The 13,877-nt window shown below is 41.0% G+C and overlaps 1 protein-coding gene across 2 annotated transcripts in view; it reads left to right on the top strand.

Annotated features, from left to right (window-relative positions):
- Positions 1-13,877, top strand: part of hibch (3-hydroxyisobutyryl-CoA hydrolase) — a 102,879-nt gene that overhangs the window by 20,809 nt on the left and 68,193 nt on the right. For both annotated transcript variants that reach the window (XM_031892663.1, NM_001016188.2), the window contains 2 exons: positions 3,272-3,352; positions 11,590-11,642. In XM_031892663.1, coding sequence (XP_031748523.1) covers positions 3,272-3,352; positions 11,590-11,642 — 134 coding nt within the window. The remainder of the gene's footprint in view (positions 1-3,271; positions 3,353-11,589; positions 11,643-13,877) is intronic.

Genomic DNA, 13,877 nt, shown 5'->3' with positions numbered 1-13,877 from the left:
GATTTGTTGTCTCTGTTTTCCTGTGCCAGAGACACGCAGCTCTCTCCTCTCTCCTGCCCCCCCCCCCTTAAGAATGCTAACAACTCACTCCCTCCTCCCCTTAGGAATGTGGATCTGAGCCAATCAGCAGGAAGCTTCCTCATAGTCTAACTAACTGAGCATGTACACTGGTCTGGGTCTCGGTGCAGGAACGAGGCATTATGGGAACTTTCTTTACAGAGCTCAGTGTTTTTTTTTCCTATGAGTCTTCTGATCATCTGAACGGGAGAAATATGGGGAGACTTAAAGAACAAGGAAAAGCTTCTACTAAAGCCCTTAATATATTGTAGAGCCCCCTTGCCTGTAGCAGATCGCCAACTTTTTTTTTTTTTTTTAATAATCCTTCCTTGTCCCAAAATGTGCCTTCAAACTTTCCTCTCTTTCCACTCTGTGGCGGCCGCCATGTTTGAATTTCCCCCGGCTCCCCCAGCATCGTCCCACAACCGAAACACCCCCCCCCCGCTTGCACTCCCCCACGACCTAACACCCCCAACCCGCAGCGCCACACTCTCAAACCCCCCCGCTCCCCACAGCGCTCGCCTGTTCGCTCGCTCGCTCTGTGCTTCCTCTGTGCAGCTCTGATCGCTCCTCATTCTGTGTCCTCTGGGTAGGGGAGGGGGGAGCGCGCCTGCTTGTCACAAACTGAAACCTGAAAAGCGCATGCGCCGCCTACAGTGTCCCGGTCCTACAGTCAAGGGAGGAGTGATGCATTATGGGAATCCTCTTTACCCAGCTCAGCGTTTTTTCTCAGTGTTTGACTTCAGATCTTCTGAACAGGTGAAATATGGTGAGACTTAAGGGTAATATTGAGACAACTGAAGGTATGCCTGCAGCTTGAGATTAACTCTTTACTAGCCTTTCCTTCTCCTTTAAGGGCACTATTGAGCGAACTGAAGGTATGCCTCCAGCTTGAGATTAACTCTTTATTAGCCTTTCCTTCTCATTTAAGCCCCTAGTAATGCCTTTAAAAAAGGTTCAGGTATTTGGCTTATGACGGAACCCAACTGCAGAATAGTACAGCAGATGAGGCACTGTGGGGGTCATTTATCAATACTGAGCAGATTTGTCATGGGCAGTAACCCATGGCACCCAGTCAAATTGTTGTATATATTGTTCTACCTGCACCAGACTTGAAAAATCCAGTTGCTAATTTTTCCTATGGGTTATTGTCCATGAGCAAAGTGTTGCTAAATGAGCCTCACTGGGGGGTCATTTATAAAATGTATGCATTGCAGAATTATTCACACAGTGAACATATTTGCTCCGCTCGTGTTTATATTTGTAAAGCTGGACAAGACTGGTGCATGTAATGTTTAATTTTTTTCTTCACATTGCGAAAGCTTTTTATATATGGTATATTCGAATATTTATGCACACACTCTGGGCCAGATTCATTAAAGTACGAATCCAAATCACAAAAACAGATAGTTTCTTATGTTTGCAAAAGTCACAAAAATTCTGTTCATTTGAATACAAAGATTAAGTACTTATGATCCAAAATTTTCGTATTGAAACAATCATTTGCGGAAAAAAAATTTTTTGTCCGAACAATCGTAAACGATGGAAAACATTTCTGATTTTGAACCTTCAGTGCATGATTTTGAAAGCCTCCCATAGGACTCAATGGCACTCTGCAGCTCCAACCTGGCCCAAGGATACCAAAGTTTGAATGAATCCAAAACAAATACGATTTTGTCACACAAATTGTCGCAAAGAATGAAAAAGTTGCGCAAATTAACGAAAATGTCACAGAAAATACGCAAAAATTGTAAACTTTAGTGTCCGAATTATACCACAAAGAGGCTACAATTAATATTTTATACCTTAGTACAGTGCTGTCCAACTGGCGGCCCGCGACCCTCCTCTGTGTGGCCCCCCACCTGTCTGGCTGCTTTGATAACTTACCTTTGTTTAAGCTTTAAATGGTATCAGTAGTGGCCCCCTGCATGGTTAACACCTCAGATTCAGGCTGTAAACCCCCTGTATTATTAAAAAATGTAATTCCCTGTGCTGTTAACACCTTTTAATCCCTACATTGTTCACCCCCTGCATTGTTCACACCTCAGGCTGTAAGCACCCAGATTGTTCACCTGTTCACACCTCATAAAAAGAACATATACTGAGGTGGTACTGCAATTCAAAAGTTTTTTAATATATAGTTATTGTGCAGACTGTAGGAGCAGGGACAGTATTGTGTTACTGTAGGCTGCCTGTGTGTTCCATACTCTGCTTGCCCTATGCTGCCTGTGTGTGCCTCTGGGAAGGCAGAGTATGGCACACACAGGCAGGGTAGGGAAGGCAGAGTATGGCAGGTTTTTGCTGTACTACCACCATTAATATGGCTATGGTCATGCGATAACATGGGTGTGGTTTCAAGTGGGTGTGGTTTTAATAAGGGGAGTGGCCAAAACTAGCTTCCATTATCGGCCCTCCACCACGGAGGCCGGAAAAATTCCGGCCCTTGGTGTATGAAGCAAGAGTTAAGTGCAAAGATTGGTTAGAAAGGAATAACCATTTTTAAAGACACAGCAGCAGGTTCTGTTTTCCAGTTTCTTTTGCATTGCAGACAGTCCAGTGCCCTGTGTGCCATGGCTTTGCAGTGTTTAGCTGCTGTTTTCCTAGAATTTAAGCTGCTGGTTTGGAAAACAAGAACCTGACAGCTAATTTAAAAATTTTCAAAACAAGCAGACTATGTAAGAAAGGTCAGAGTTCAAACCAAGATTTGGCCTTGTAAAAATATTTCTTGCTTACTGAGGAGTGGATTTGGAAATGTTAATCACAAATTCAATAAAATATGGGCTTCACAGAAAAAGCTACAAGAAGGACAGATCTGATGAGCAAAATGTCCAAAAATGAACACCCAGATCAATTACCGGGGGTGGGAGGTGGGGTTCTGCAATTGTGTGGCCCTATGTACATGTACTGTCTGATCAGCCTGTGGGCCCAATCAGTCAGAGCGAAAAACCTAATTGATCTGTGTATGGCTGCCTTAAACAAATTAAAATTGAGCTGCTGCATTATTTCTTGTCTGGCACTGCACCACACACTGGCTGACCTGCTTATCTTTGAGTTTTGCGAGTATGTGATTTTCGTAAACGTCAAAAACTACAGGAATTGTTGCGGAAAAAATAAATTATTTTTTGTAGCTTTAAGGAATGCTTCTTGATTATTTTTAATACAATTGAAGGGTTTAGATAATTTTAAATTACTAAATTTTTGCTCCTTATTTCAGCTGTTACAGATGCAGGAAAAGCTGGAGACAGACTTGCGCAAGATTTTTTCAGAGAAGAATATATTCTAAACAATGCTATTGGTAAGAATATATATATATTTTTATTTTCACTGTACATTTACTGGAATATATTGTGGAGTAGCTTACATAAATGAGAGTTTTGTAAAACAAAAGGCATTCCCTGGAACTTTTATTTTACTTATAAACAATGTAATTTTTAACATCTGCCATTTTAAAAGTGAACAGCAATTTCAGTAGTTACAAAAGTGATCTGAGAATATATTCTTGATGGGCAAGACAAATCAATAGATTACAACTTAATTCCTATGTAGAAATTTTGGCTTTTAGGGTGATGGTAGACTAGGAGATTTGCTGCCCTTGTTAAAGGACATGTAAACATACAATGTATATCAGTTGGGCATGTCTTCCCCACCCAAATGGCATCATTTGTACTGCATATATCCCCTCTGTTTGCTAGCACCATCATATTTTCCTTAAGCTAATAGCAGCTTTCACCCAGTGACCATTTTTTCTCTGATACATAAGCAGATACATTTAAATCTGCAAACAGCATACACGCACAAAGACCCCTATTCAGCGTACATTGCATCAAGAATACAGGCTCACACAGGCAGAACTGTCTTTGATAAAAGTTCTGCTTTGTTTGAGCTGAGCTCAGGAGAGGAGGTTATGAGAAAAAAATTAAAGCAGAGAGCTAGAGCTGAGTTTCTATGGGAGCCAGCAATGCCATCTTTTCACTGGCTGCTAGACTGGAGGGTGTATTTAGTAAACTGAGTAGAACATGAGCATACACTGAGCATGCCCACAATCCAGAAGTCAAAGCAAATTCCTGAGGGAGGAGCCGAGTGGGTTACAGGAAGAGAAGGAAATCAAAGTGATTAAGGGGATGCTGTAGCCTTACTGTTAAGCTCTGGACAACCAGTGTGGCAGGTATTGACAGATTTCAAAGAGGCTGTTCACTGATTACATTTTTGTGTGTGGGGTTTATATGTCCTTTAAATCTGTCCTGCCACGGGCGACAAATCTTCCGAAAATACTATCCCTAATAATAACTAAGAATACCAAACTAATCTCTAGCATTTAGGGAATAGTGATAATAACATAGAATACTTTAAGATTAAGTTGCACGGACAACTCTATAAGGAAGTAACTGAAACACTACATTTAAGATGTGCAAACCATGGCAATATAAAATTAAATGGAAGATAAAGGAAATGTCTTTAATATGTTGCTAAATAAATATACATGTCAGTATATACCCCGTTTAAGCAAGGAAATACGCTGCAAAGCATAACCTTTATCATGTTATTGAGGTTGGTAAGAAAAAAAGCATGTTTTTAAGGCATTCAAGTTAGCTGGGGAAGAATTTTCATCAGGTACAAGGAAGACAATAAAGCATGCAAAAAAATCCCCAAACTAAAATAGAGATAGAAAGGGTATTGGGTCGATGAGTAAAATGAATCCAGAATGTTTTTTTAAATTAGAATAAAAATGAAGAAGTGAATTTGCTTTGGGGCCCAGAAACATAGTTATGTCACTGTGGACCAGTGTTGTTAGTGGAGTACCTTAGGGATCTGTTCTTGGTCCTTTGCTTTATAACTTGTTTATATTAATGACCTGGAGGTAGGCATTGAAAGTTCTGTTTCTGTTTTTGCTTAATTGTGCAAAGCTTTGTTCCATGCAGATGCTGCCACTTTGCAGAGCGAAACCTGCTTTCAGCAGGTTTACTGCAAAACATTTATTGTGGGTAGTGTTACCACTACCCACACTGCACTACTACGCATGTTATTTATCTTATAACTTGTCCTTGCGGTCTGTCATATGTAGGCAAAACCGATCAGACCCTTCATTTACGGATGGATGGCCATCGTTCAGCCATCAGTACTGCATTCAGGGATGGCACTACAAATAAACTAGTGGCCAAGCACTTTTTTGAGAGAGGGCACAGGTTACCCACGTTCAGGTTTATTGCGATAGACCATGTTCCCCCCCATTAGGTCTCAATTGCTTATGCAGAGAGAGGTTTTTTGGATCAAAATGTTCAATACATTATCCCCTTTGGACTGAACAAGTATTGTTCCTACACGTGTTTTCTGAAGCAACGTTAAAGTATGCTCCAAGTGGCCTGTGGTTTATATATTTTTTGATTAATTTGTTTCTGATAATGTTATTTTACAGTGTTTAGCAAGACATATGCAAGTTTGTTTGCATGTTGTGGCAAATCTACATTGTATTTTTTGGTAATGTTCTATGCTATAACAGTTCACTTTAACTTGCACTCTACACTTGAGGGTTAACTCTCCTAATTTTCCTCCTCATGTGTTTTAATATGGTTTCTCCTCGGTACAGCGTTTCTGTCTCTTTGGTGTCTGTTTCAGTCACAGGATTGGGTGGAACCCTATCTTTGGGGGGGGTGTCTGTCTTGTTTTTACTATTTATATTTGAATTGGTTTTAAAGTGACTATGGTCTTGGTAAAGGTCTCAGATACAGCCCGAAACGTTGGCCTGTCGTGTAATGTATTTATTATAATAAAAGTTATGTTTAAATGATTCCCGGTGTGCACCAATATTCACTAGATTTATATATATATATATATATATATATATATATATATATATACAGAAACAGGTAGTTTTTAATTTGAGTACTCACACACTTACTGAACCTGAATTATTGGTACTTTCCAAGGGCTTATCATTTGTACCCACTACCACCTCACAGACACTCGATCTTATGATCGACATACATAGGTTTCAAAGATCCATGAAACTCAGGGATCACTTTCGCAACACTCAATCCGCAAGCACTCTATTCAAAGCACCTAGCCAGTTCGAGCCTCCCAACACCCCCAAATTCATTGAAGCGTTTACGAGGCTTCTGGTGGATGAGACCCGCAAGCAAGCCAACACGTACACTGCCCACCACAACCTGACCAACACTGAGAGACTGGCAATCAAAGGCCTGTCACGGAACCCTAACATTATTATCCGACCAGCGGATAAGGGAGGTGCTGTAGTGATACAGGATTATGTGGACTACCGGCAAGAAATAGTCAACCAGCTTTCGGATACCAACACTTACCGCAGACTTGAAGGCGATCCTATTCGTACTTTCAAAAGAAAAGTAGATGCATCCTTACGACTTGGTCTGCAGTGTGGTTATATCAATACCGATACATTCAACTTTTTGACTAATGAACATCCGAAATGTCCAATTTTTTACACTCTTCCCAAGATACACAAACATCCTTCCAGACCACCGGGACGTCCGATCGTCAGTGCAAGGGATTCCCTGCTCCAGCCTTTATCGACTTTTGTGGACCATTTTCTTCAACCTCTTGTCAAAATGACATCAACCTACATCAAAGATACCGGAGACTTACTGCTTAGACTACTCGAGCTATTACCTTTACCCACGGGCATTAAACTTGCCACTATGGATGTGTCTTCTGTATACACAGTGATACCGATTGAGGAGGGTATCACTAACGTCCAGACCTTTCTCTTGAACCATCCCAACCCAAACAGACCACCAACTGAGTTCCTGGTGTCACTATTACATCACTGTTTAACCCTTAATTATTTCAAATTTGAACTGTCATATTACCTACAGACGAGCGGCACGAGTATGGGCTCGAATGTTGCTCCCTCGTTTGCGAATTTATTTATGGCACATTATGAACAGACATACATTCTACCGGTATAAGGGCAACACATCTTCCGTTTATTTCGTTTCATTGACGATCTGCTGCTGTTGTGGTCAGGTACGACTGAACAATTCTGGGAAATGGTACACGCATTGAATGAACTTCCAACCACTATACGCTTCACAGCGCATATGGACGACACTACTATTGCTTTCCTAGATCTGAATCTCACTATCAACAACACAGATTTGAGCACATCTACGCATAGGAAGATCACTGACCGCAACACGCTACTGCACCATTCCTCGTGTCACCCCCCACACACCTTGGCAAGCATCCCGTACTCTCAAATGGTCAGGATGGTAAGAAACAATTCAGATCCCCTCATACTACACCAACAGGTGGAGGACCTCAAAGACCGCTTTCTACAACGTGGGTATCACCCTGGGGACCTGGATGACAGTATCGCTAGGGCATTATCAAGGACCCAAGAACAGACCCTAAAACACACATGTACTGCTACAGCAGACACGCAGGATGATCGTCTCACTTTTATTACGACTTACACGCCAGACAAGAAGCCCCTTATTAATTCCGTCTTCAACCATTGGTCAGTACTCGAGAAGGACAGGACTCTACCGCCAGTGTTCAGAATTCCTCCACGGATTGCATACACTATTATCAAACACCTGCCCGTGATTCGTGGCTACCCTCGACCTGCTTGGGGTGCTATCGATGCCCGAACTGCACTACTTGCAGTTCACTGATGACCGGCGCCACATTTAATCACCCTCACTCGGGCCGTAACATTCCAATTTTACATAGGCTCAGCTGCATGTCCAAGTACATCATTTATTTTCTAAAGTGCCCGTTTAGTCTCTTCTATGTAGGCAAGACTGTTACAACTTTTCGTGACCGGATGGCCAACCACCGGTCTGCTATACGTTCTGCACTGACCACTGGCAAAGCGGACACACCAGTGGCTGCCCATTTTATGGTACATAAACACTCTCTAGCAAGTATGCGCAGTATGGTCATAGGCTTTGTACCCCCCCCTGTACGTGGTGGAGATCGTGATAGACTACTACTTCAGAGGGAACTGAAGTGGATACACAGACTGAACACTGTAAACCCACATGGTTTAAATGAAATGGTTTCTTACGCTTCCTTTTACTTAAAATGATGTATCATTGCGGTGTTGATTTTGTTACTTTAATGACTAGTTCACTCTGTTACAATGAGTAAATGCAATTGAATATCTTGTAACATATTTGTAACCAGGTATGTGGTTCAATTGATAGCAAGCACAGGATGTATCTATGTTTTGCAAGTTCTGCATTTCTCCCATCACCTTGCCTTGTTCTCTGTACCCGTCCCCTTGTTTCTTGTCTTCACTTTTGTTCTGGCAGTGTGACCGATGCACGTAGGGAGTACGACTACCTTGATCTTTATTTGATGTATTTTTATGTCTCACGTTCTTATTTGAGGTAATCTTCTCTTTTATCACTTTGACAAGAACCCCTGTGAGTTGGCAGCAGAATAACCTCTTATTAACCTACAGGGAGTTGGCAGTTGTTTAACCTACTATTTGTCCCAAGCACAACGACCCTTCAATATTAGGTCCTCTAGTGGGGAGTACGAGCTGGCGTCCCCCTTCGCTGTACTGACTAAGTGGATGAAAATCGTGAGCCCCTAAAATTGCTGAAATGGCTTTGTGGCACCTGGCATTATCGTGAACACGATGCTGCCAAGTTGACCGACTATATGTCAGGTTCAACCGTGCGTATCTGTGAACCAGCCGAGCGCTTACTAGCTAGCCTAACTTGAACTTCATGGGCTCTGCCTGAGACTTTTAGATGGGCTACCCTGTTCAGTGGTATTATCTTGAATACTACGTTCTGATTGGACGACAGAGTGACAGCTCGATGAGTTGTCCCCGCCCCCCACTGCAGTCCCGGGAGAACACTTGTTCTAACGCCAGGGACCCAATTGATTATTGCCGGTCAGCTGATATGGGACCAGACTCCTCCGTAGGTAGCACTCTCTGCCCTCCCCGCTCACCCCGATACTGCACACTAGATCGGTGCCGCTGGAATAAGAGCACCTACTACCTGACAGTGATCGGCGGCGGCGTTCGCAACCCCCCGCCCACTAGACTAACGCAGGTACCGCCGACAGTACGAGTTCTGCTGTATACCAGGTTTTGTGCATTTTGCCTTTGGGGGGTGTTGTATCTGGCCCCACGATCGAATATTCTATCTCTATATGAAGGGTAACTGGTAATTTCTCTTGATCAAGTATGCCGCGCTATCCCAATGTGCGTTGAGTTGTAGTTGAACCATAGTGTGCATCAGGTCATTATCTCTGTCTCAGTCTGCTTTTCTTTATTGTGCCTGTTACCTGAATGTTTTCACATCGTCCCCTTGTCTCTATGTACACTTTTATTTGATCTTTGGATTATTTTACACTTCAAGTGTTTTATGACAGTATATACTTGTTTGTTTATTTCACTCTATGACGTCATGTTTTCCCGCCATTTTGTGTTTATGAGGTGCACCTTCACTGTTGTTCTTTGTCTTTGAGAAAGGCTGCAGTGGCAGCCGAAACGTTAGATGTAACTTTGTAAGTAAAATAAATTTTGTTTTTCTTAAGTCCTGTGAGTGCGGTACCTTCCATTTTTGTATATATATATATATATATATATATATATATATATATATATATATATTTTATATATGTGAGTATATAGATAATCCAGTATGAGTGTGTATATATGTGCACTGGAGTTTATTTGGAGATGTTGAACTTGATGGACTTTGGTCTTTTTTTAACCCAACTTAACTATGTGACTATGTAAAATATGTGCTAGGAGTTAATCTCCAAATAGATTATTAGTATATCACCCCACCTTTCACCCTTTTGTGTTACTGTTTTGTAAGCAGGAATTCAGTTCTGTGCAAATTATTTAATTATCTGCCTAAACTATATTAGGAAATATAATCCAGCCCACAAGGTATCAATAGTGTTAGACCAGTGTTCTTAGAGCCTTACGTTTGAATAATAGATTTCTAAAATCAATCTGATATTATACAGGGAGCATATATAAATTGCTATATTTGTTATCCAAGGTAGCAGTTGTGAGCAGTAAGCTTTGATCATATGTACTGAGTTAATAAAGCATCATCAATTTTCATTGTCTTCTTGAATACTCATTCCGAAATTTTCTAGAGAGGAATTTGTGGTATTATTAAAAGCTCTAACCTCTTCCTAAAGTTGGCTGTGCAGGAACCAACTTAAGCACCCCATGTGGCCCCCTAAGACTGCTGTGTTGGGAGCTTTTCTGCCCATGTATGGGCCCTCCCTTTCGGCCAGATACCTATTGGGCAGGCTTAAAAGTTCAGCTCCTTGATGCATAATTCTCCCAGTGGCTTGCATGGACACCTGTTGTGGCCCAGCACATAGGAGGCCATATTGGGCAAAGATCCACGTTTGATCCAGAAGGCTTTGACTATGGGACAGTTCCTCCAGATTTGTATCAAACGTCCTTTTACTGAGCATCCATGAAAACAGAATGGGAAAGCAGTAGAGTTAATTTTGTGATTTCTTTGTGGAGTGTAATACCACTGTGTGAATAATGCAGACAATAGTTCTTTTGTATCCATGTTCATAGAGTAGGATCTTGTTTTATCCCATGTTTTGTTGTAGTCACTCAGAGTTATCATAAGACCTACGTTGTGTATGTAGGCATGGTTGCTTTTGAAAGAAGCATACACTATAACATTGACAAAACACCTTTGCCATTTGGAAAAATATCACATAATGTTGAAAGTAAGATAAGAAAAAAATCTTGACAATTATGGGGCAAAGAATGAACTAACCCCCATGAAATAAAAGGCACCAAAGTTTGCCCAGTAGTAGTAACCCATATCAACCAATACTGCTCTTGGGCAAACATAGTGCCTTTTATTACATAACCCCTAAAGTATTTAATGTAATTATGCAGGTAGCACTGTATTCATAAGGATAGCTTCAGTTCTCCATTTTTGAGCACAGACCAATTACATTAAATTTAGGAAGGCAGTGTGCAAAGTGCAAAAAAAACTGCTCCTGATGTTTGCACTTTTTATATTGCAAATGACCCTTAATGAGGAACTTACTAGTTTAACATTAGACAGGCACATATTATTTGAAAAGGTGTGAAAGCTGCTTATAGATAAGTTATCAAGACAGCTTATCTATCATCTCCTTGACTTAATACTTAAAGGTTGTAGTATATCCATTTTTCAGAAACGGGTATTTTAATTGTTGTATAATAGAGCAAAGGGGCCGGTTAGCTATGACTGTCATCAGAATAGTCCCATATTGTTAACCATTCTTTCCCTTTGTTTTCAGTATAGGCAAAATGTTAATTGTTTTTAATTTGTTTTGTCAGAATTATGATGATAATAATCATAATGATATAACACGATTTACGGGTTGTCTGTTTCTATGATTAAATAAGAATAAAAATGTATTAACAAAAACATACACACAAAATACCAAGTACACCTGTAACTTTACCGAACCACTATAACTGAAAATTAGTAATCGTAGAAAGCTATAGTCATTCTAATACTGACTAGTAAACAACTGCATGTGTCTCTTCTATAGGTACTTACAAGAAACCTTATGTTGCATTAATTGATGGAATAACAATGGGAGGTGTAAGTAAAACAATCTTATTAAAGCTTTGTGTTCTACCACTATATACTGCATATGCATATATATTCATTTGTTACATTTTATTATGCAAGGTGCTTGGAATAATGTATAAAGGCATGTTTATCTTTAAAAATACACATAAATACATACAAATCTCTAATACATATTTTACAGTTACACTCTAAGCTTTGTGTGTGTTACTCGCTTGCGGTTGGGGTTTAGGATACACAGAAGATGACACCACAAGAAAATGTGGAATGTGATGTGTATTTTCTGATTGTAATAAAATATAATTGTTGGTGAGTGCAGTTGTGGGATTTGGAAACCTTTTATTGAAAAGCTCCAAATGTTGACACTGCCTTTTTTAATAATATACTGTTTACATTTTCTCTGTTATAATAAGACCACTTCTCATGGGCTGTAGTTTAGAGAAAGCCGTAAACTGCCAGAACTAACCTCTTAGGTGTGTGCCCTGCCAACCCCTGTTTTCCGCAACTCCATGTTAGGGCCCTGTAACTTTCTGCAGTGGAGTTGAAAGGGGTCCTACACACTGTCAAGGTTAATCCGAATACACGGTACCAAAAGAATGAGGTAAGTCAAGAGTCGAGCAATGGGTCAATATCAGACAGAGATTCGTAAGTCAGGGACAGGTAAAAGTCAGAACCAGCAGAAATAAGTTCAAAATGAGCTTTAGCAAGGGCAGAATACATTAAACCAGCTTGGGCACTCAAACAAGGGAAGAAAAGCTATCTAGATTCAAATTTCACATCAAAGTGACATGAGCGTGTACGCTGACGTCACAACGCAACGCCTCCATCAGTGTGCATGCACGCTGGAACGTGCCTGTGCAGAGGAGCCCAGGGAACGGCACACTTAGAGGTAGTAATGCGCACCAGTGCTCCTTAGACCGTTCTTTGTACTTCATGATATCTAATTCAGCTTAAATCTATGTTAAAGGAAAAACAACTGTTTTTAGATATTAGGTATCCCATACTGGTATTGCACAAGGGTTTACTTACTGAGCAAAATCACAGCTGTGTGCATGTACTGTATATGCAGTAATCGTGGATAACTGCCACTGATTATAAAGAGAAGGGACAAGTTGGGAGAAGACAGGGAAAAGTGCTTTCTCGGCATATTAGAGTATCCTTAGCCGGTGGAATCTTATTAAGACTTTTTACTTATTCCAGCATTCTGAGTGTCTTAAAACATAGCATGGTTGAGTAGCAGCACAAAGGCTTAGCTGACTGCCTTAAGAGAGGCTACCATGGCACAGTTTTCTGCCATGGCGATTTAACAACAGTCCACAGATACTCTGTTAATGCCATAGCGAGAGACTGTCGCCATACAAGCCACTGTCTTACAAGAGACTACAACTACCCAAGCAAAGTTGTTGGCTAAGGCAGTACAGCAGCTCGCTCCAGGACAAAAGTCAGCTGCAGGAATCCCTTGGAATCAGGTAACCACCCAGACAAGTAATTTTCTCCAGAAGTTGACTCCCACTGATGATGTGGAGGCTTTCTTCACTATGTTTGAGAGGACTGAAGAGCAAGAAGGGTGGCCCCGATATAAATGGGCTGGCCTAATAGCTCAATTTCTGTCTGGAGATCCACATAAACCTTATTATGACCTTGACCTGAATGATGCTAGGAATTATGATCAGTTGAAGGCAGAGATCCTAGCCCGACTGGGGGTAACCATGATGGTCATTGTTCTGCTTCCCCATACTAAGCATTGCAAGTGTGATCTCTCTAACTTATCAAGTTGTCGTGAGATAGCAATAACTTACAGCCTCAATAGTGTTGGCAGACAGCTGACTCAATCAGAATGGCACCTTGGAGATCATTGAGAAGTTTATTCCAAACTGTGAAGATCTTGAACACTCAGGTCAAAAGATCATAATATGATCCACTCTAGCAAATATATGTGTGTGCATAAAATGGAGTCTAGAGATACTTCTGGGGGTGGAGTTAACCACACAGACAGAAAAATGAGGAAACTACGGGGTAGAGATGGGAACAAATGAAAGGCAAAGCATGAAACAACAATGCATGTGTAACATGACAGTCATAGCTCTGAGGGTGCAGTGGTGGAACAACCAATACGGTAAGCCACCCATGTCACAGATGCATAACCTCATCCATGTGGTCACCAAGTGGCTACAACCCGAGGCTTTGACTTGTTCCCAGATGGTGGAGTGGGTCTCCACAGACTGCTATCTTCAGTCCTTCCCTGTT

This window comes from Xenopus tropicalis, chromosome 9 (assembly GCF_000004195.4).
Source record: "Xenopus tropicalis strain Nigerian chromosome 9, UCB_Xtro_10.0, whole genome shotgun sequence".
In the NCBI taxonomy this organism is placed as follows: Eukaryota; Metazoa; Chordata; class Amphibia; order Anura; family Pipidae; genus Xenopus; species Xenopus tropicalis.
Note: the sequence above shows the minus strand (reverse complement) of the source record. Positions and strands in the feature narration are given on the sequence as shown.